The sequence below is a fragment of the Aedes aegypti genome, chromosome 1 (genome assembly GCF_002204515.2).
Source record: "Aedes aegypti strain LVP_AGWG chromosome 1, AaegL5.0 Primary Assembly, whole genome shotgun sequence".
Lineage (NCBI taxonomy): Eukaryota > Metazoa > Arthropoda > Insecta > Diptera > Culicidae > Aedes > Aedes aegypti.
In genome coordinates this window covers 162,011,814-162,034,324 of record NC_035107.1, presented here as the reverse complement: position 1 = coordinate 162,034,324, position 22,511 = coordinate 162,011,814, and the positions used below count along the sequence as shown (strand labels likewise).

At 40.6% G+C, this 22,511-nt stretch overlaps 1 protein-coding gene across 4 annotated transcripts in view; it reads right to left on the bottom strand.

Annotated features, from left to right (window-relative positions):
• Positions 1-22,511, bottom strand: part of LOC5578696 (phosphofurin acidic cluster sorting protein 2) — a 94,676-nt gene extending 72,165 nt beyond the window's left edge. For 2 of the 4 annotated variants that reach the window (XM_001657045.2, XM_021852887.1), the window contains exon 1: positions 21,221-22,511. In XM_001657045.2, the coding sequence (XP_001657095.2) occupies positions 21,221-21,330 (110 nt within the window). In that variant the 5' untranslated portion in view covers positions 21,331-22,511. The remainder of the gene's footprint in view (positions 1-21,220) is intronic. The other 2 variants (XM_021852872.1, XM_021852881.1) reach the window with 2 other exon arrangements.

Sequence of the window (22,511 nt, the reverse complement as noted above, 5' to 3'; positions counted from 1 at the left end):
ACGTATAAGATGTCTTGAAAAGGCCTTATACGTACAAAAGTGGAGGCGATATACGTGCATATTTTATATGACGAAAAATAGCGTGCTATGCGAGTGTGTAGATTGTATTGCGAACTAATATGTACTCCTAAGCGAATTAATTTATGATAACAAAATTTATTTGACAGCTGCTACGGATTAATCCGATTTACTTTGTACGAGTATACGGGATGAAACGAGATGTACATATGAACTCATAAAATTGCATTTCATGCGAAGCAACTCATGGATGAAACGATTTTATCGACCATTTAGTGCGGATGTGACGCAAATTGTATGAGTAAACGATTTCGTTCGTAAATTGTTATGCGACTTCTGGTTGTCTGGGTAAGAACACTCATAAGAAGTTGAGAAGCATGCTCTGTCTCAGAGAAGACGTAATGCCAAGAAGAAGAAGGAGAAGAAGGGAAGAGGTCTAGCAAAACTAAGCAATCTGTAGAAGATTTCGTTGCCATCCCAAATTTACTGGAATGTTGATCTTTGAGCAGACATGAACCCCTTCCCCACATGGAGACTAAAAAGTTTATTAGGTGTCTTATACCAACAGCCATACGCTTATTCAGAAAACTTTACAAAAGAGTTTCTTACCAAAAAGTTTTTATTTGGTGATGCTTGTTCTAGAGTTTGTACACTTTTGTGGTTTTGATGAACTTTTATATAAATAAAAATGGAATAGTGTTTGTACGTCACGAAATGCCTTAAGAACGGCCTGATAGACATGATTATTTCACGAATCAGTGTTCCAACGTGTTTGAGTGAAGGTAACGATTTGGAAAATTATCTGGAATAACTGGAAAAACACCTGAAAACGAATCTGTCGTTTGGTATAGGACATTGCATGCCATTTTTAAGCAGCCTACTTGATGGCAAAATAAAGTTTGACGGGATCACTAGTATTTATTATTATATTTACTTAACAAAAAACTAGAACTTAAGGTTAGTTTATTGCCAGTCTATTTGTGATCTAACGTAAAGCTAAAAGGCGATGGTGGTGCTGTTCTAGATTGGCGATTAGTACATCCTTGTCGAAGTTGGTAGTAATAACTTGAAAGAAAGATTACCACAATTATTTTACTATTAAATTTGGCAATTTCAAGCACAGAAAACCTAATTATTCATTTCAGTTTGCAAAACATTCCCAACATAACTCCACATTTAATCGTCAGTCAAATGTGGCCGAAAATTTTAAAAAATGTATCTTTGCAAAAAAGCTCTCAGTTGATAACTGCGGAAGTGTTTATAAGAACACTAAGCCTAGAAGAAGGCTCTTTCTAAGTTGGGATGAAATGCCATAAAGAAGAAGAAGAAGAATCAGAAGGATGAGGATGAATAGTGGAAAAAGAAGTTGTTTCTTGTTCAATCTTTCTTTTTTTAATTATTGTAGTTATTTTTACAAATATGACGTACCTTGTGATGTAAAGGACATTAATGTGGTTATCGTTTCGATATTCTATATTACATTTATTAAAACTGTAACCTGGGAAACTAAAACTGTTAATGATTTATTACTAAATCATATTGATTGATAGGACTCTGCAATCAACTTCCATTACGAACCTATAAGAATGAACAATCTAAATGCTACTCACGACTCGTAAACATCAATACTATGCATTTATATTATGAAATGTGTATTATCCTAACAAAACTGCAATTTTCATTTCAAATTTGTAAAACATTTTGTCTAAGAAAATTATTCCGTTTTTGTCACGGTTCCGTTTTTGTCAACTGAAAATCTCCGATCGTGTTGATAAAAACGGAACATACCTGTATATGATTTCCATTGAATCCTAGGCAAGATTCTCGCAAGACCTTGCGTTGCACTCTCACTGAATCTAGGACATTTATCTATCAGAATCCTAGAATAACTTCCAGGGCCAGAGTCCTATACGGTTCACTGACGTAAGTCTGAGTAAGTTTCGTAAACCCTTAAACTCTTTTTTGTACTACAAAAAAAATTGTCTGCCACCAAAAACTGTTTCTGAGATTTGGCCCGCGGTTCAAAAAGGTTGGGCAGGCCTTGCAACATAAGGTTCAATTTAGGAGCAGCGGTATAACATAATGTTGATTCGTTGCTATTTTGAAATCAAAAAGTGTCGGTTCTTAATTGGAAGAATTCTTTTTTCTCATAACATACAAAGCTAAAAAATAATATCAGTTTCAATTTGGGTGTGATGAACACTTATACACTTATCAAATCAAAACATTCAAAATCTTCAACATCGCCAACGCAAAGAATTTCAATGCCATCAACAAAAAATATAGAACGGAACAAGCACTAAACGCAAAAGGGGTCATCCAAAAATGACGTCCATCATTTAGGGGAGGGGGGGGTCTATGAAAGTGTGACAGTGCGTGTATTAGGTATTGGAAAAAGCGTGACACAGGGGGGAGGGGGGGTCTAGGAATCCCGAAAAACGATGGACGTCATATTTGAACCGTCCCAAAGGCGAATTTATATATAGAAATTATTTTTTTATTGTTACATACAGACACATCTATAAAGACGTTGTAAGACAGTAGATGATTTTTTGACGGGAAACACGCATGGACTGAAGAGGCAAGGTCTTTTTCCAAGTGTAAACACTGGATGAACCAAGCTCAGCTGTCCCATTTGCATTTGGAATGTATGTACACTATACTGACCAAATGTGTTGTGCTCCAAAGCGAGACAAAATTTCACATGTTCGATCATGTCCATACATAGCACTGTTCTTCAGTGTAAAAATGTCAAGTTCACGAGTTAAAAGCAATAGTACAAAACAACTGCAACTTTTTATAAATTCCAATAACTTGCATAATGCTACGAAATTAAATTTCACATAACAATTAAAGTCAAAATAAGCAAGCTCAAGGATTCATTATCACACAATTTGAATATCTTGTCCGAAAAACTATCACGTGTCTTCTTCTTTTATAACTGCAATTAGCAGGGCTGTTCACACTACGGATTTTTACAATTTTAAATTAAAAATTTAGTCTGATTTTTTTAAATTGTTTAAAATTGAAGGACTCAAGCATACATCTCAATAGATTTCGAACAGACCTGTTAGACGCATTTTATTAAAACCCAACACGGAGTGTTGCGTAATATTTAATTTGAAAAAAGGACCGTTAGTATAGGGCAAATGTACCATTAGTGGTGCACCTAAGGGAAAACTGCTGAAACATGATCATGAAATCATGAAATATGCAATTTTAACGTATTACTCGATAGATTTTAAATCCTTCTACCTTCACTATTGGAGCTACCTACACTAAGGGAGCGTTTTGCGGAAACATTTTCAATGCATGCTTTTCTTATGAATGACACTACTGATGCCTCGTGCCAAATGAAATAAGCAAGAAGAAATTATTTTCCTTAAAATACTATTACCAAAAACGATTCTAATGTCAAAATTTTACTCTTATTGTAAACGATGCAGCATTTTGTCAGGAAATTGCCTACCTATGGACGTATTCCACGGTTGAAGGTATGATTAATTTTGAAATGATTTAAAAAGTAAATCAGTTAAAAGAGTTTGGCATTCACATATTACCAAGCATTGTGTACATGGGTGATCAATGTTATTCAAACTTTTTTTTTTTTTTTTTTTCAAAATATATTTATTACTATCTAATATTTGTTCGTGTTACATTTCTTGTTTCTTATTCTACCTACTTCTTCTACCATAGTACCATCAACAAATATTTAAAAACCTTCCAAATTCCGCGTTGAAAACATTTCTGTTATTCCATCTCAATTCTCGAATTTCTTTCTTGAACGTGAACAGATTTGGTTCATGAACCCTCAAATTGAATTCGATCGCTTTAGCTGTCAACCAAAGAGCAGCTTTCAACTGCTTCGATGATTTTGGAATTTTAAACTGCAGAATATCTTTAATATCATTAAAATAAACATTCATATTTTGTCTTACTACATTCGAGCACCAGTTCCAGATCATTTTGGCTTTAGGGCATTGCTTGATGCGATGTTCGTTGGTGTCAGATAAACCGCATTTGTCACAAACTGTCTCGTTTATGTGCCCGATGTTATATGCCTTTAATTTCTCTCTGTTCGGTATGAGATCATTCACAAATGCGAATAACTTAGCATCCTCAAATCGAAAATATAAAAATATCAATTGAAGTATTGTTACACATATTTCAAATTCTCGGAAAACAAAATACAGTATATGATCATGAGCGATGGGTGCCAATACTTGTTTTAAGAAACTAATCAATCTTACCGCGAGTAACAGTATCTCTAGAACATCCTCCATATAAAAGCTTAGACCCTACCCTTTCATTTTTTGCCAAAATGAAAATAATTCATCAGAGGTTTTTCCACTTAAATTTTGGGTGAAATTCATCTAAATAATTATTAAGAGCGACGATTCCAGAACTGGTAAATAGAAGGTTGTGACGGGGCCCAGATAGCCGTAGCGGTAAACGCGCAGCTATTCAGCAAGACCAAGCTGAGGGTCGTGGGTTCGAATCCCACCGGTCGAGGATCTTTTCGGGTTGGAAATTTTCTCGACTTCCCAGGGCATAGAGTATCTTCGTACCTGCCACACGATATACACATGCAAAAATGGTCATTGGCATAGTAAGCTCTCAGTTGATACTTGTGGAAGTGCTCATATGAACACTAAGCTGAGAAGCAGGCTTTGTCCCAGTGAGGACGTAACGCCATAAAGAAGAAGAAGAAAACGGTATATGCGTCTACGGGTTTGATAAATTTAATTGAAACATAGTCATTTTATATATAAACAAAAGTATTACGTATACAAAATGTGTACTTTCACTAGCAGTGAATCGACTAAAATTAAAAAAAAACAAGTTGGCAATTGATATTGAAGAAAACAACATTGGAATTTGTTGATGCTTTTGCAATCGATCGATGTGTGGAGTTTGTGGCATTTTTCCGTGATCTCATTCCAACAACCACTCGATTGCACTTGGTTATTGAAATTGAGAAAGATACAAACTCGAACGCGGTTTTCGCGCGGTAGCCACCGTCCGATCTTCATAGTCGTCGTCTCGTCACATACGCTGCAAGTGGTCAATGAACTAGTTGAAGAGAACCGGGGGGTTATTCGTGCTTCCGCATTATGCGATGCGATGGTTGAACAATTTGCTTTTCACATCATTATCATCACAACGGATTGATGTAGCACAGATAGTAGTGGCGAATTTGCAAAATAATAATTGTCACGACGAAACCCCCCGTTTTGAGTCAACTGTGGCCGACTAGTTGGTTGGTCTTAGGTGTATACGGTTCAACGATTGTCAGTGATTGAGCGTATGGAACGTCATTGAAATTGGAGAAACGGAGAAGGACAAAAACAATGATAAAGCTTTTTGGCAAGTGGTATTACGATTACGAGCGGATTGAATTAGAAAAATATCCTAGCTAAATTAAATATAAAGACAAAGTTATGTTTGAATTATCTTACCTATATTATTAATACAGTGTAGTATATTAGTGTATTAAGTAAGTGTAGTAAGTGAGTAATTATCCTAAAACTTAATTACATCTAAGTACGATAGATTGCGAAGGTATCATGCATTACTTATTATTAGTACTTTGAGAATTCGTTATTCACACATATTCACTTAAATCTAGATAAAAATACTATTTACAAGCGTCAGCGTAGTTTGCAGTCGTGGAAACCGATTAACTTAATTAATTGCGGATAGAAGTATATTGAAATCAGAATTGTAAGTACATTAAACCTAAATATTAATAATGTAACCTAAAATTTGCCAATTCATACAGTGCACCCTAAATTCGGTACCGATAGAGTCGCGATACGATCCGTGAAATCGAAAGGTCACCAAACTTTGTAAGTAGTAGTAAAAATAATGAAATATTAATCTAATAAAATACTATTTTAGCTGAAAGCTAACCGACAGCACAAACGCGGTTTGCTATCTATATAGATCCCACCCCCACAACAATCTTTTAGAAAGTTTGTACGTGGGTAATCGATATGACAGGACATCACGACCAATCGATGTACCAGTGCAAGACGTGCCACGAAACGGACTCCGCGGACGCTCATATGATCATCTGTGACCAGTGTCGCCAATGGGAGCACTTTCGATGCGCTGGAATTAGCGAAGCTAGTCGAAGTCGTCCTTTCATTTGTAAGCAGTGTGGAACGGGAGCCACTGGTATCCAACGAGTATTGAGGTCAAAAACGAAAGGTAATCAGCTCACTAACCCGTCTGTGGGAGGCGCTCTTTCCCAAAAGGGCAGCAAAATATCGTCAGTCCGTAGTTTTAGTTCCCGATCGTCTGTCGTAAAAGCGCAACTGGAATTGGCAGAGGAAGAAGCCCGGATGAAGCAGAAGGAGCTAGAGGAGGAACAAGAACTCAAGCATCTCGAGCTTGAAGAGGAGAAAAAACAGTTAGCTGAGAAGAAGAAATTGTTGGAGGAAGAAGCCCGATTACGACAGCGAGCACTAGAAGCAAGTAGGGAGCGACTGGCGAAGCAGCAATCGATCCGTCGAGAGTCATTGGAGAAAAGGAACGAGATTCTTTTGCAGATATCCGAGCGTGGAAGTGTGCTGGAGTCTACGACAAGTTCGGTTGAAAAGATATCAAAATGGTTGACAGCTCATCCACAGGGAGGGATGACCGAGGAGAACATTACAGGGGCGCCAAGTGATCCCCTTCTCCCGGCCCCAAACGAACAACAGGGAGAGGTCTCAAATGCCATGGCACAACCTTTGCAAACCGGAGTGCGTTCGTCCCAAACGCATGACTTTCCATTACAACCCTCGTACCAAGAAGCAAGGAATATTCGGCCTTTGGACACATTTCGACCGGGGTTTCGGGCTCAAGCAGCACCCGTAATTGATGAGAAGCTCCCACTTCCGAGAACTGTAATTCCTCGAGAAGTCCATTCGGTAACGGTAAAAGAGCCATTCCAGCAATACATCGCATCGTCGCACCCTCTACGTGATCCTCGATCGTTTTCTCCTGCAAAGCCTCCAAACTTCGTTAAGACATATTCTATTCCAGCGGTGAACCATCACGTTGGACTACCGCCTTCCGATTCTGGTGATCAGATCAGACAAATGCATCAACAAGCTCCAGTGTGGAGCACGCCCGTACAACATGAGCCAGTACCGGGACCCAAATCGTTCTCCCATCGCTTACTCACCCCTGCTACGGAACTACCATTTCCATATCGGAACTCTCTTCCGAACTTTGACGCTACTCGAGAAGGAGTCATTTCCGGTGCAGTACGCAATCCCCTAGAAACGGTTTTGGATGATGGCGTTTTAAACTCCCAAAAGATAGCCGCGCGTCAGGTTGTTGGTAAAGATCTGCCATCGTTCAACGGAAACCCTACCGACTGGCCGATGTTCATTACCTCCTTTGAACAATCTACAGCTGCATGCGGGTTTTCAAACGCAGAGAATTTGGTACGTCTACAACGATGCCTCACAGGCCATGCTCGAGAGGCGGTTCGAAGCAGGCTTTTGCTTCCAGCCAACGTGCCGCACGTAATTGAGACATTGCGAACGCTCTATGGACGTCCAGAACTATTGATTCGTTCGCTCCACGAGAAGATAAGAAAGACTCCTGGACCCAGACACGATCGGCCGGAAACGATACTCGAATTCGGACTGGTAGTCCAAAACTTCGTTGATCATCTGCTAGCTGCGCAACAAGGAGAACATCTTTCAAACCCGATGCTTCTACAGGAACTAGTAGAAAAGCTTCCAGGGCCAATGAGAATGGATTGGGCCGTCTTCAAAGGTCAACAACCGCGGGCTACAATTGTGCTGTTCGGTGAGTTCATGTCCAAACTGGTAAAGGCAGCCAGTGAGGTCAGTTTTGAACTTCCAGGGTTGTTCAAAGACTTAAACGACGGTAAACATCAGCGAGCGAAAGAAAGAGTCAGAATACAGACGCATTCCACCGAAGAAAAATCAACCTTCAAGCTAGCCAACAGCGGTAGCCGCAAAGCACCGAAGCCGTGTGCGATTTGCGATCGCGAAGGCCACAGGGTGGCAGAATGCTCGAAGTTCAAGCAGTTGACTGTAGATAACCGATGGAAGTTAGTGCAAAACAAAGGTTTGTGCAGAACGTGCCTGAACAACCACGGAAAGTGGCCATGTAAATCTTGGCAAGGTTGTGGTAGCGAAGGATGCCACTTGAAACACCACACGCTTCTTCATTCGCCGTCTACTCCTCCCAGTTCTTCGCACTCGGTGAACGTATCGTTGAGCCAGACTTCATCTGAAGAATATCGGACACTCTTTCGAGTGTTACCCGTAGTCCTCCACGGAAAGGGGAAAAGTGTGACGATCTTCGCGTTCATTGATGAAGGATCACAAATTACGATGTTGGAGGAGAAAGTCGCGAAGGAGCTCGGCGTTACCGGTCCGACAAGGCCTCTCACGCTCCAGTGGACGGGGGATATAAAACGCGATGAATCAAAATCTCAGGAAGTCAGCCTGCAAATAGCAGGAAAAAATAGTGGTACACGTTATGATCTTCGTCATGCACGCACAGTTAGCTGCTTGCTACTAACCGCTCGTGGGCTTCTTAGCCGTGCGGTTAGTGTTACCGAGGCATTTAGCCGCATCGTGCTACGGAGTGTGGGTTCGATTCCCGTCTCAGGCTGAAAAACTTTTCCAAAGAAATGTTTTCCGACTGTGCCACTGGGCGTTGCATGCTAGTCCGTTGTCTAGTGTGGTGCTTCCTTCAAAGGGCAAATAGCCCACTGGAAGCATTAACGTGTAGTGTCTACTACCAACCCAAAGCCTGAACTACCGAGAACGGTGCGTCCGTTTCCCTCATCTCAAAGGCCTGCCGGTGGAAGATTATGATCTCGTGCAACCAAAACTGCTCATTGGTTTAGACAATCTTCGACTTGGAGTACCGCTAAAGTTGCGTGAAGGAGGACCATACGATCTTATTGCAGCCAAATGCCGTTTGGGATGGGCAATCTATGGTAGTTCGTCTACAAACCCCGTACCAAGAGTTAGAGTCAACTTTCACACTGCCGCACAGCCGTCCTCCGACGACCTGCTCAACGTACAGTTGCGAGACTACTTCGCATTCGAGAACTGTGGGGTTGTTGCTCCGACCGAAAAGCTAGAGTCCGAGGAAGATAAACGAGCAAGACGTTGCTTGAAGAAACGACGCGACGAACTGCAAAAGGATTTGAAACAGGCCTTCTGTGGAAAACTGATGACCGAGAATTTCCAGACACGTATCCAATGGCACTTCGGCGGATGAAAACCTTGGAGAAGAAGCTGCAGCGAGACCCGTTGATGATGCAGCGAGTACGAGAGCACATAATTGAATTTGAGAAAAAGGACTACATTCGCAAGGTTAGCAAAGAAGAGCAATCCACCTTCGATCACCGGAAAAGCTGGTTTCTTCCCCTGGGAGTTGTCGTAAACCCGAAAAAACCTGGGAAATTAAGAATTATCTGGGATGCGGCAGCGAAAGTCGATGGAGTATCGTTCAACTCACACTTGATAAAAGGCCCAGATCTCCTAACGCCTTTGCCGCGAGTTCTCAGTGGTTTCCGTTTGTATCCGGTGGCGGTTTCCGGAGATATAAGGGAGATGTTCCTTCAAATAGGGCTACAAGCAAGTGATCGAAATGCGCAAATGTTCTTGTTCCGCGATCATCCTCAAGATCCGGTGCAAATATATGCTGTCAACGTCACAATGTTCGGATCGACCTGTTCTCCTTCGTCAGCTCAGTACGTCAAGAACGTGAACGCTGAACAACATGCTTTACACTACCCAAGGGCGGCGACTGCAATTATAGAACACCATTATGTCGACGATTACTTGGACAGCTTCAGAACGGTGGACGAGGCTGTTCAGATCGTAAGGGACGTCAAGTTTGTTCACTCCAGGGGCGGATTCGAAATCCGCAATTTTCTCTCCAATAAGGACGAAGTCCTCCGGCGAACTGGGGACATCGAAACGAATACGTCTGAAGAATTCGCCCTCGTACGGGCAGAAACAACAGAATCAGTGCTCGGAATGAAGTGGATTCCTACCGACGATGTTTTCACTTATACCTTGGCTATGAGAAACGACCTGATGCCAATTCTCGACGACAACCACGTTCCAACGAAGCGGGAAGTGCTTAGGGTGGTGATGAGCCTGTTTGACCCTCTTGGTTTCGTTGCATACTTCCTGGTGCATGGTAAGGTGCTAATGCAGGACATCTGGACATCAGGTATCGATTGGGACGACAAAATAGGTGAAGAACTTTTTCTCCGTTGGCAGCAGTGGATACGCTACTTTCCGCAGTTAGATAATATACGTATTCCACGATGCTATTTTCAACCCCCATTCCCTGCAGATTTCGATCGACTCGAGCTCCACGTGCTGGTCGACGCCAGCGATTCTGCATATGCATGTGTCGCTTACTATCGATTGGAAACTGAAAGCGGCGTTCAGGTGGTGCTGATTGGTGCCAAAACCAAAGTAGCGCCGTTGAAGGCGTTGTCCATCCCGCGCCTGGAGCTAAACGCTGCGATCTTAGGAAGCCGCCTACTGGACACCATCCAAGGTTATCATGCGTATCCCATTAACCGCAGGTTCCTCTGGAGTGATTCCAGTACAGTGCTAGCCTGGATACGATCCGAACATCGCAGATACAATAAATTCGTCGCTGTACGAGTTGGTGAAATTCTAACGACCACCAACGCCAACGAATGGAGATGGATTCCTTCCGGTGTAAACACGGCGGATATTGCCACTAAGTGGAAGAATATTCCAGATCTTTCCTACGACAGCCCGTGGTTCCGCGGCCCTTCCTTTCTTCGTAAGTCGGAAGAGCACTGGCCGCAACAAAAGAAAATTACTCCAACGACCGAAGAACTTCGTTCCATCCACGTCCACTTCTCGATGTACCCAATGATTGACGCTTCACGGTTCAGTAAATGGACAAAAATGCTACGATCTATGGCCTTTGTAGTGCGATATGTCCAAAATCTGCGGCGTAAATGTAAAGGTTCCACGTAGCAGTTAGGAGAACTTCAACAAGACGAACTGAAGTGCGCAGAAGAAATGCTCTGGAAAGTAGCCCAAGCAGAGGCGTTTCCTGAAGAAATCGCCACCCTCTCGGACTCTCAAGGACTTCAAAATGCTCGACCGGGACGCGTTTCTAAGGCCAGTACAATCTATAAAAATTGGCCCTTCCTAGATGAACGCGGTGTGCTACGGATGCGCGGAAGAATCGGAGCTGCAAGTTTCGCTTCAGCCGAAGCTAAGTACCCAGCGATTCTTCCCAGGCAACATTTAATCACGTTTCTTCTTACAGACTGGTACCACTGCCGATTCCGCCACGCCAACAGAGAAACTGTCGTCAACGAAATGCGTCAACGGTTCGAAATCGCCAAATTACGAGCATTGATTCAAAAGGTTTCCAAGAATTGTATGATATGTAGAGTTTCAAGAGCCACCCCTAACCCGCCGGCGATGGCACCACTTTCTGCGTCGCGGCTACAACCCTTCGTACGTCCTTTCACATTTGTTGGACTAGATTATTTTGGGCCTGTATTGGTCAGAGTCGGCCGCAGTCAGGTGAAAAGATGGGTTGCTCTCTTCACCTGTCTCACCATCCGAGCTGTACACTTGGAACTAGTCCACAGCCTATCCACCGAATCCTGCATTATGGCAGTACGGCGCTTCATTGCACGCCGTGGCCCACCCGCAGAATTTTATACCGACAACGGAACGTGTTTTCAAGGCGCCAGTAATCAGCTAGAAAAGGAGAAGACAGAGGCTCGGAACAACTCGTTAGCGGCAAAGTGCACGAGTTCAAAAACCCAGTGGCGCTTCATCCCACCAGCAGCACCACATATGGGAGGCGCCTGGGAGCGCCTTGTCCGGTCGGTCAAAGTAGCGTTAGGGTCGGTGGCGGAGGCATCCCGCATTCCAGATGACGAGGTTCTAGAAACCGCCCTACTAGAAGCAGAGGCCCTAATCAATGCTCGTCCTCTCACTTATATACCCCTCGAATCGGCTGACCAAGAATCCCTCACCCCAAATCATTTTCTTTTGGGATCTTCGAGTGGGGACAAAGTGGCACCCTTTGATCCAATAGAAAACCCTGCGGTGCTACGGAGCGGTTGGAGGCTCGCGCAATCCATTACGCAAGTATTTTGGGCTAGATGGTTGAAAGAGTATCTTCCAGTGATCACTCGTCAAGGGAAGTGGTTTGAAGAAAGCCCGAACATAGCTGTAGGCGACCTGGTGCTGGTGGTTGGCGGAACGGCAAGGGACCAGTGGGTGAGAGGACGTATAGAAACGGTGATCCCTGGACGCGACGGAAGGGTGCGTCAAGCTCTTGTGCGGACAGCATCGGGAGTTCTACGGCGACCAGCAGTGAAGCTAGCGGTTCTCGACGTGCGAAAGGATTATGAACCCATACCGAGAGTTCCTGAGCAACAGAACTTGGACCAGGGTTCACGGGAGGGGGGATGTCACGACGAGACCCCCCGTTTTGAGTCAACTGTGGCCGACTAGTTGGTTGGTCTTAGGTGTATACGGTTCAACGATTGTCAGTGATTGAGCGTATGGAACGTCATTGAAATTGGAGAAACGGAGAAGGACAAAAACAATGATAAAGCTTTTTGGCAAGTGGTATTACGATTACGAGCGGATTGAATTAGAAAAATATCCTAGCTAAATTAAATATAAAGACAAAGTTATGTTTGAATTATCTTACCTATATTATTAATACAAAGTGAGTAATTATCCTAAAACTTAATTACATCTAAGTACGATAGATTGCGAAGGTATCATGCATTACTTATTATTAGTACTTTGAGAATTCGTTATTCACACATATTCACTTAAATCTAGATAAAAATACTATTTACAAGCGTCAGCGTAGTTTGCAGTCGTGGAAACCGATTAACTTAATTAATTGCGGATAGAAGTATATTGAAATCAGAATTGTAAGTACATTAAACCTAAATATTAATAATGTAACCTAAAATTTGCCAACAGTGCACCCTAAATTCGGTACCGATAGAGTCGCGATACGATCCGTGAAATCGAAAGGTCACCAAACTTTGTAAGTAGTAGTAAAAATAATGAAATATTAATCTAATAAAATACTATTTTAGCTAAAAGCTAACCGACAGCACAAACGCGGTTTGCTATATAGATCTTGGACGATCCCACCCCCACAACAATAATGTTGTGTAATGCTGATGATCGTCATGGCACAAGTCATGTTTTACCAAAATATGTATCCTATTATTATTTTAGGCTAATTTTGTGTTCAAACATGTATCAAGAAAAGTGCATTCATTCAATTCATAATTCATTTACCATCAAAAGATGTAACTTGCAACATATGGAAATGACACTAAATTTATTCATGGATTGAGTTTTTTTTACTGTACATCATATCGGATAACAGTTATAGTTATAGGGTAACAGAAATAGTTACCCTCAAATACTCAGTTATGGTTAGCACACAAATATGGATCAGAGATGGATTAAACGAAGAAGAGAGTTGCAGTTACGGAGAACACTATTTGCCTTCGTGACCAGACTATAAATGTATACAGTATTGCAATCAATTATAATATGCTTAAGCATAGTTTTTCCGTACGTAAGAAAGGAAATGTCAACCATATTCCTAGAAGCGTTGATTCATAACTATGGGGCAGGGAAAACCATACCACAGTTATGAATCAAAGATAAGAAGATACCAAAAACAAAACGCCTAAACGTGTGCTTTCACTAACACAGTATTCGACACTGTTTCGTGAATTATCACGAATGTTGAGGTATATTACCGAAGACAACTATATTCTGCAAGTTTGAGGTGGAAGCCTAGGCTCCACTCTTTCATGTGCTACCAAAAGTGTTTGCATATATTTGCGGATGGCCGAGATAGATCGATTCGAGTACATGGGATAATTTAGTCGATTTTTCAACCCTATATTTTCAACTTCGCTACAATCGACAAATTAAATGAAAAACTAAACATTACATATACTTTGCAATAGGATTAAATGGACAAATTGATGTGAATTTTTGTGAAAAAGTTAGACGTCTTCTCGGTGAGAATCGAACTCACGACTCCCTGATCTCTAGTTAGGGCGCGTTACCCCTACGCCACGAGAGGACTCATGGACGCAGATGTTACTAGAGATCAGGGAGTCGTGAGTTCGATTCTCACCGAGAAGACGTGTAACATTTTCGCAAAACTTCACACCAATTTATCCATTTAATCCTATTGCAAAGTATATGTAATGTTTAGTTTTTCGGTAGTTGTCAAACTTCCACTCGGCTGGTTAGCCGTAAACCACGTATCATAATTAATTAAAAACAAGTAAATGAGTTTTATTGGTTTTAAAACAACAAAAGCAGCCATAATCAACTACTTCTTAACAAGGGTCTGTTCATGAGCAAGGCGACATTCAGAAATCTAGATTGAGTCGGTTAAAAATTAAATAAAACTTCATTTTTTTTCTATTTCCTACGTGGCCAAGTTCAATATGGATAATAAGGCTATAACAGAGGAATCTGTTGGAGGCTCTCAATAAAACGATTTATGCGTGCTCTATAGAAATCATCTAGGTAAAGATAGCATACTTTTGAAGAAATATGATCCGACTGAAATTGCGGTATGTCTTCGTTTTATATAAAGCGCAATGACTTTAGTTCAAAAAAGGCATTTAGTAGACATTTTCTAAAAAAGAATCATATCAATCCGGTATTTTTTAACCAAGATTGAATCATTGGTACAATATTTTACAAAAGTTTTAAAAATCAAGTAGGAACATAGATAGGGAGCCGGATCCTATTGTTGGCACTTTTGATTCACTTCGGCAGTGGGGTTTTTTGAAAGCTACAGAGCTCATATTTGGCCACAATATGCGTCGTATTGATGCGCTTCATAGTGCAAAGTGCAGTCAATTCGGCCGAGAAAAACCCTCCATGCCAAAGTGAATCATGGAAGTGCCCAAGTGGTTCTGCACCCTAGCTTGTCCGTTTTTTTAATTTGATGGTTCACAAGAGTGAATTAATATTTCCTCACAGATACTCCCTAATAGATTATAGAAGAATTAAGCAATCTCCTGAACTATCTACGTATTCTTATGTTGGAAAAGAAAATAAATGAAGTATAAAATATTAAAAGAAAATAAAAACAAAAGGACAGCTTTAAATGCCCAGGTGCAAAGGTCATCAATGAAGAAAATTGAAATTAAAATTATGGGATTCTATTAAAGGACTGTCAGAAATATTGGTAACTTTAGCATGATGTTGTCGAGAGAATGTAAGTAGTTGAAGCATATGAATAATTAAATTCTGCATAAATGAATCATCTAGTTTCGCTGAAATCAAATGAGGCATTAGGAATTCTGCTTGAGCTTGAGCTTGATTGGCCGCCCGTGGATGCTACTCCAGTATCGCCAGATCAGCTGCACTTACACAAGGAACCAATCGAATGACTGCTTGGGACTAACAGGCATCCTCAGTGTATAAGTGCTGGTGATCTTCTATTTATATATTTCGACAATGGTGCTTGCCACGTCAGAATGCAGACTAATGTGGGGAAGGGGGAGGAATTGATGATGCATTATACTGGCTCCCACGTAGACCGTATATACCACTGCATCTGAGCCAGTACATGCGGGAGTGTATGGATTGGGGGAAAGGCATGGCAGAGAGGTTTGCTTTTGTGGTTAAGCATACTGCCTATGTATCAGGCGTAAGGAAAGGCATGCGCGTGGAAGAATGGAAGCGTTAGGGAAACGGTTTCTTGTCCGTCTCTGGTTCTAGCGTTTGCTATGAACGAATAGTTTGAGTGTACTGGCAAGTGAGAGAAATACAACTACAAAGTACGAGGAAAGGGACGGGCATGGGATTGAACCCATGACCTTCTGCTTATGAAGCAGAAGCGGTAGCCATCAGACCACCAACCCCGTCTACAAATGAGGCATTAGGAATTCTGCTTGATTTATTTCAATTCAAAATCCATCATATACTAGATCTGGACAAGAATGTATGATTCTCATATAAGAATTTCCTGCACGTAACAATATAATGAAGTCCAAATGCTGGTGTAAACCGAATGCTCTAATATTTCAACGTATCAAGTAAGGTTTCCATTACAGCTGAAGTATTTCTGATCATAATGTCTTGAAAGCTGAATTGAAGGGTTGCAATGTGGAATTGCATTTACAAATATGTATTTCATCTAAACTTATTCCATTTCGGTCAATGCTTCTCTGACACTATGATGATATGCTCTATTGGAGGATATAGCTTTGTCATAGGTTATGTACAGCGAAACGTTACCTTATAGAATTTTGATAGTTGTAATAGAAAATCAAATGCAAAAATATTGTGAAATACCGATAAATATTTTTAATAAATAGTTGTCAATGCATTCTGAAGAACTATGACTTCATGATCACATTTTTCAGGCATTTTCAACTATTCTTAGAAACTTCATAGTGAATCTTAAAAGTTCTTTGAAATGTATGAACGATATCTTTTAAAATGTACAATGTATTTTGTAATATGAAATATAAGCGAATTTCAAAAAATCATAATCTTTACAAATATTCTTTATTCAAATAAAGATGCTTGTTAGTCGTCCCAAACAAGTCGTCATTTTTTCATGAGCTTGTATTACTTTTAGGTTGATTTTTGTTAATTTTGGAAGTGTTTGGCCTATAGTGGATTGGTCTGGCCTACTATGGAATATAGAGTAATGCAGGACAAAAGTTTGCCTTTAGAAGAAAAATCAAGAAATCTATAACTTGACATGTCCCTCTTTTTCAATGGTAGTTGTAGATGTAAAGAAAAGGAACGTGAACTATTTAGCTGCACATAAGTACATATTTGCACTTATTCCATTTGAGGCTAATTAACTTTTTATCACAGAACTCATGATTGTCACATAAAAGACGACAACATATCATTGTCACCGGATCATAGGGAGAGATTTCGACACCTAAGCAGATAAACTTATAAAACCAAAATTATTTTGTCGTGCGGTCTAGTTATCCATTTATAGACTACTACAGAATACTCCTATGCCGACACTTACAGTGGTGAACATTTCAAAGTTTGTTGAATAAAGTAAATCTTTTGCAAATCTACATTTATAGTGTCGAACCATTCACAGCTTTTTTTAATTACAATAATTAAAGTAGAAGGGATGTTTGAAAAAAGTATGTTAAACATAAACAAATTTATGAATAAGAGTTTATGCCGACACTCGCAGTGACGAACCATTCATAGTATGATAAAAAATCATATTTACATCCCCCCGTTGTAACGATTAAATGTGCATTTTTACAAAGTTGAAATAAAAGCATGAAATGAGCTCACCAATTGATCCTTTATCCATGACTGAGCAGACACAATAGTCTTTCAGCTTCACATAACGCATACAGATAAACTGAGAAAAAAATCACTCCAAAGACGCGAGAAAATAGTACTTTTGTTGTTCATGCAAAAAATTACTCTGATGACACAAATCAAAAATACGAATGCTTAAGTTCACGAAGCACTGCCAAGCAAAACGCGCGCAAACCGAAAGAACGAAAAAAAAACAATACCAATGAAACACGAAACCGACTCGTTTGCTCGGGATATATCAAAGCATTTAATACAAAACAATGCCGTTTTGTGGAAAATAAGTTTTGAAATTTCTAAAAATATTGATGAAAAACCTTAACTTATAATTCATCCGGATCAAACATATTTCGCGCCATTATGAAACTAGTTACCTGAAAATTTGTGTGCTGCTTGCAAATTGAGGATCTTTTTCAAGAAATCATGGATAAAGTAAAATTAAGATTTTTTCCAGTAGCGGATTTATTTTTTTACGTAGGACTACGTCTTTCTTCTCTATAATGGAGTGAAATTGGAATTTCAAAACCAAGAGCGTTATGTTGGCATGAAATATTTTAAATGTGTATAACTTTTTGCTGGCCTAACGAAATTCCTTGATTAGCATCTCAATCGAAAGACAAACCATCAAAGGTTCATGTCGTTAACTTACTGAATCCCACATTCCTGGCCAAATAGTTTAGTAACTGTTTTACAAGAGAACGTTGATTTCAAGCAAATCTATAAATAGGGGTGCTAGAGAAAAAAATGACGTCATTTGCTTTTCACTCTCCGCTTGGATCGCATCTCAGCAGGCAACAGATCGGCTTACTCTGACCCTTAGGATAGCAGATGCTTCTCAGGCACAGACATCGATAGTGAAGGACCATCCCCCCCCCCTCCCCGTTTATCTTGCTTCGCTCAAATCAAACTGACCGTCGACCGATCGAGAGAAGATGCCGTCCGAAGCCAAAGCCATCACCGCTGCCGCCGCCTGGAAAAAGTAGAGGAAGCAGCCCACAGAAGAATGAGATGGTTGTGGCCGCCATCGCAGCCCTAAACGAACGGAACGCAGGTGATCGAAAAAAAAGGCAGAGACTACAACTGCGATGTCGGCAAGTGAGTGAAGTGAAATCCCGGGAAGCTGTGGCTATGGCTCGCATCCGAGAAAAAGGAGGAGAAAAAGGAGGAAAAAAAGAAGGCAGTTTTTAAGCAAAACCCCACCAAGTTTCAAAGACCGCCGCAATGAAAAAGACCCTGAAGAAGCCGCCACCGCAAACCTCATCGGTGCGCCGTCAAAATGTGCCCGCGTTACTCGAATTCAACAATTCAATCGGCCATTTTCAGGGTCAACAAATGTGTACTAAAGAGTTATTTGTGAAATATTTCCTAATGTGCTTACCACATACTTGCTATAATCTCTTAATTTATCTCGTAGCATCATACAATATCTGATTTATTACGAATAATCGACAATACGGCAATTTGAGGATGTTTCCGAGGATGCTGCTGCGGTGCCGTCGGGATGCAATAAAAGTATAATGCTCATCTTGTACATCCCTTGCCAAGACATCAATTTCGTATAGCCTATTTCCCAGATCAGAAAGCGAAGAATACGAAAAGGAGAAGCATCATCTGCTATCCTAAGAGTATTTACATAATGCTAATCTTGTACATCCCTTGCCAAGACATCAATTTCGTATAGCCTATTTCCCAGATCAGAAAGCGAAGAATACGAATAGGAGCATCATCTGCTATTCTAAGGGTATGAAGCATACCTCCTTCGTTGAAATCGGTTTCATTCCATTTTCGCTTTCGAGCTGGTAAGACGTCCGCCGAACCTGCTCAGCTACTCGCTACCTGTGCCACAGAGCTCTTGATCATCAAGGTGCTGCAAATCCAGCGTCCGGTTTGTGAAATCGTTCAATATTTGTAAAGTGACTCGCGTTTCCAGAATTGGCCCTGCAGGAATCGGTGCGCCAACGCAAGATTTGTACGAGATGATTGAAGAAAATCGACCAAAGCCGCTCGTAGAAGCACATCTTCATCGACACCGTAAACCTCAACGGACGAGGAGGATTCCAACATGTGCGCTGTCAAAATGTGTGTCCGTGTTACTCCAATCTCACCGTTCAATCGGCCCTTTGCAGGGTCAACAAATGTGTACTAAAGACTAAGAGTTAATTGTGTAATATTTCCTAATGTGTTCAACACCCATTTGCGCTAATATCTTTTCATTCCTCTCGTAGCATCATACAATATTTGATTTGTTATGAATAATTGCCAATTGCTAATAGAGGCCTTCCTTAACCGAGTGGTTAGAGTCCGCTGCTACAAAGCAATGCCATTGAGGGTATCTGAGTTCGATTCCCGGTCGGTCCAGGATCTTTTCGTAATTGAAATTTCCTTGACTTCCCAGGACATGAAGTCTCATCGTACCTGCCACACGATATACGAATGCGAAAATGGCAACTTTGGCAAAGAAAGCTCTCCGTTAATAACTGTGGAAGTTCTCATTGAACACTAAGCTGGGAAGCAGGCTCTGTCCCAGTAAGGACGTTATGCCAAGAAGAATAAGAAGAATTGACAATACGATAAATTGAAATTTACGGTGGCGATGACGATATCGATGACCGGGACACTTCTCCGAACGGAGAGCTCCTCACTGTTCCTAAATTCACAAACCATTACATTCTGAATTATAACTAAAGGAAGGTTGCAATTATGACAATTGACTTAAATTCAAATGCAGCAAATCACATGGCGTAGTTAACGTCATGCGGTTGTGCCTTGTACACAACCCCGCTGATTTTTAAAGTATTTTACTTTGAAATCCGAAACTCCCAAACCAAACGACAGATCTCCCTTAAAACCATAACGTAATTGAATACTCACATTCACAGCATCTATCATCTATCATCAAACATCCTATCATCTGCAAAAAGCTACTGCACCTCTGTTGTTAGAGTCTGACCCAGAATTGATCGAAGTTTTGTCCATAGTAGTCCAACGTCAACCCCGCGGTAATGTAACAGACATTACCCACCCCAATGTTTTTCGCACTTTTTTCAAACTCTCTATGCTCCTGCTAACTTGTTTTACTTATGTTAAGTAATGCAAATGTATGTAAAATTGACTAGTTAAATAAACTTACAAACGCAAAATCATAAAGGAAATATGCTAAAAATACATAAATAAAGCGAAAATGAAATTTTTAGTGGAGTAGGTTTTGTCCGTTACTGTATGTGGCTAAATACTGTACCTAACTGTATCTGGTCGGTGTTCAGACAGAATAGACCAAGAGCTTTTTAATGTTTTCAGGTAAACCTTCTCCGAGCATTCATAATGTAAAAATATTTGCATTATTTGCCGTAATAGTGGAACTTAACTATTTGATGATACATATGCATCAAAATAGCATCGGAAAATTAAGAACTGATGGAGTTCTAAACGTATCTTTAGAACGCCAAAATATCATCTAGTCCGGTTTGTCTGAACACCGACCATCTGTATATCGAGCCAAAATATTAAGCAATAATAATTAGGGAGACATGTCTAGGGCACTGCACTGTTTTGGTGGTTTGCATGGTTTTGATCTTTAATGGACTTTTTAAAGCAATTGTGCTCATAGTTGGCCATAATATGCTTTTTATACGAATGCATTAAGATGCCGAGTTTCGGCCAATTCGAACGAGAAAACCTCCAAATTCCAGAGTAAGTCATGATGGTATCCAGGAAGCTCTTTAACCTATTGTAAATATTTTGGACATACCATGTTATGATATAATGATATACTTAGATGAAGAACAAAAACATATTAGGAATTTTTCGCTTACCTTGGAATGCAATTGGATGGCGTACGATCCACCTCCCATGCGGCAAATAGTTTCATCGGCACCGGCTTCGTCATCGCCATCCTTTCGAATTTGGTAATTTTGTCGGTCATTTTTTATATGGTGAGCAGCGGCAGTTGTCGTATAATCCTAGTAAACTGGGATTTTGTTTTTTTTTTTTACTTCTCGCTACTCGAGGACTATTTTTCAAATATTAATAGCAGGCCACGAACACACTGACAGACATTCGAAGCGGCAACACTATGGCAACCAACTTATACACTTTTACCACCAAGTAGGCCCCGTGTTGAATATCTTACTACATCAATTATTGGCCACGAACTGAGATTTTCGCTCAAGATTTGCAAATAATAGTGCACTTCCTTCCTCTTTGTGCAATCTTCTTATCTATAACTAGATACACTAAACCGAATGCCCGAAAGGCCGTCACGACGCAATGACATGTTATCGTAGAAATCCGATTTTATGGACGTTCACCAACAGCAGCAGCACCTATTTTAATGGCGCTGTAAATGCCTGCTACGATTGCAAAAATCCACCCAGGAGGATCAGCTCGTCAAACTGTTACAGTATCACAGAAACCCTTTACAAAAAGGGACAGCTGCAGATGATGGACCTTCCGAAAGTAATAGCCTTCCTCTCGGTACGGAAAAAGGCGGTGGCGCAATTTATTTTCACTCTCTCCTATTACACCATTTTTTCGTAGACTTTTGCTTTTTCAATCGCGCAATTCAATTGCGTTTCATTCCACTTTTCCTCCCTTATCACGAGTAACAATTTTGAAATCATCAGCTATGAAATAATTTTCTCTTTTACTCTTTTCCGTCGAACCTTTTTTGTCAAAACTTATTTTTTCTTCACGAACACAGCAACCACAGAGAAATCAGCTTGACAAGCTTCTTCTTCTTTTTCTTCCCGTCACCACTAAACCAGCTATTAAAAATATTTTCCCTACAAAACTTTGCAGGTTCCTCTTGCAATAAGACTATACTTGAGCAGTTTTCTTCGATATATTGCCCAGGCGAACATTCTTCGAAAGCAAGCACTCATTTATATCGTGTATTTCACAAATTTTATTCCAAAAATCAACACATTCTTCCCAATCTTTCACACGGCCACATTCACCAGGAGGATTCCGTCAATAGAAAAAGCAATCTCGCAGTACACTCGATTTTTTCGTCGAGACGCACAACCGTACACAAAGAAAATACGACTACTTATGAATGGAAACGAATTCGTTTGTAACAAGCCTCGCTCCGCTCTGAGCATCATC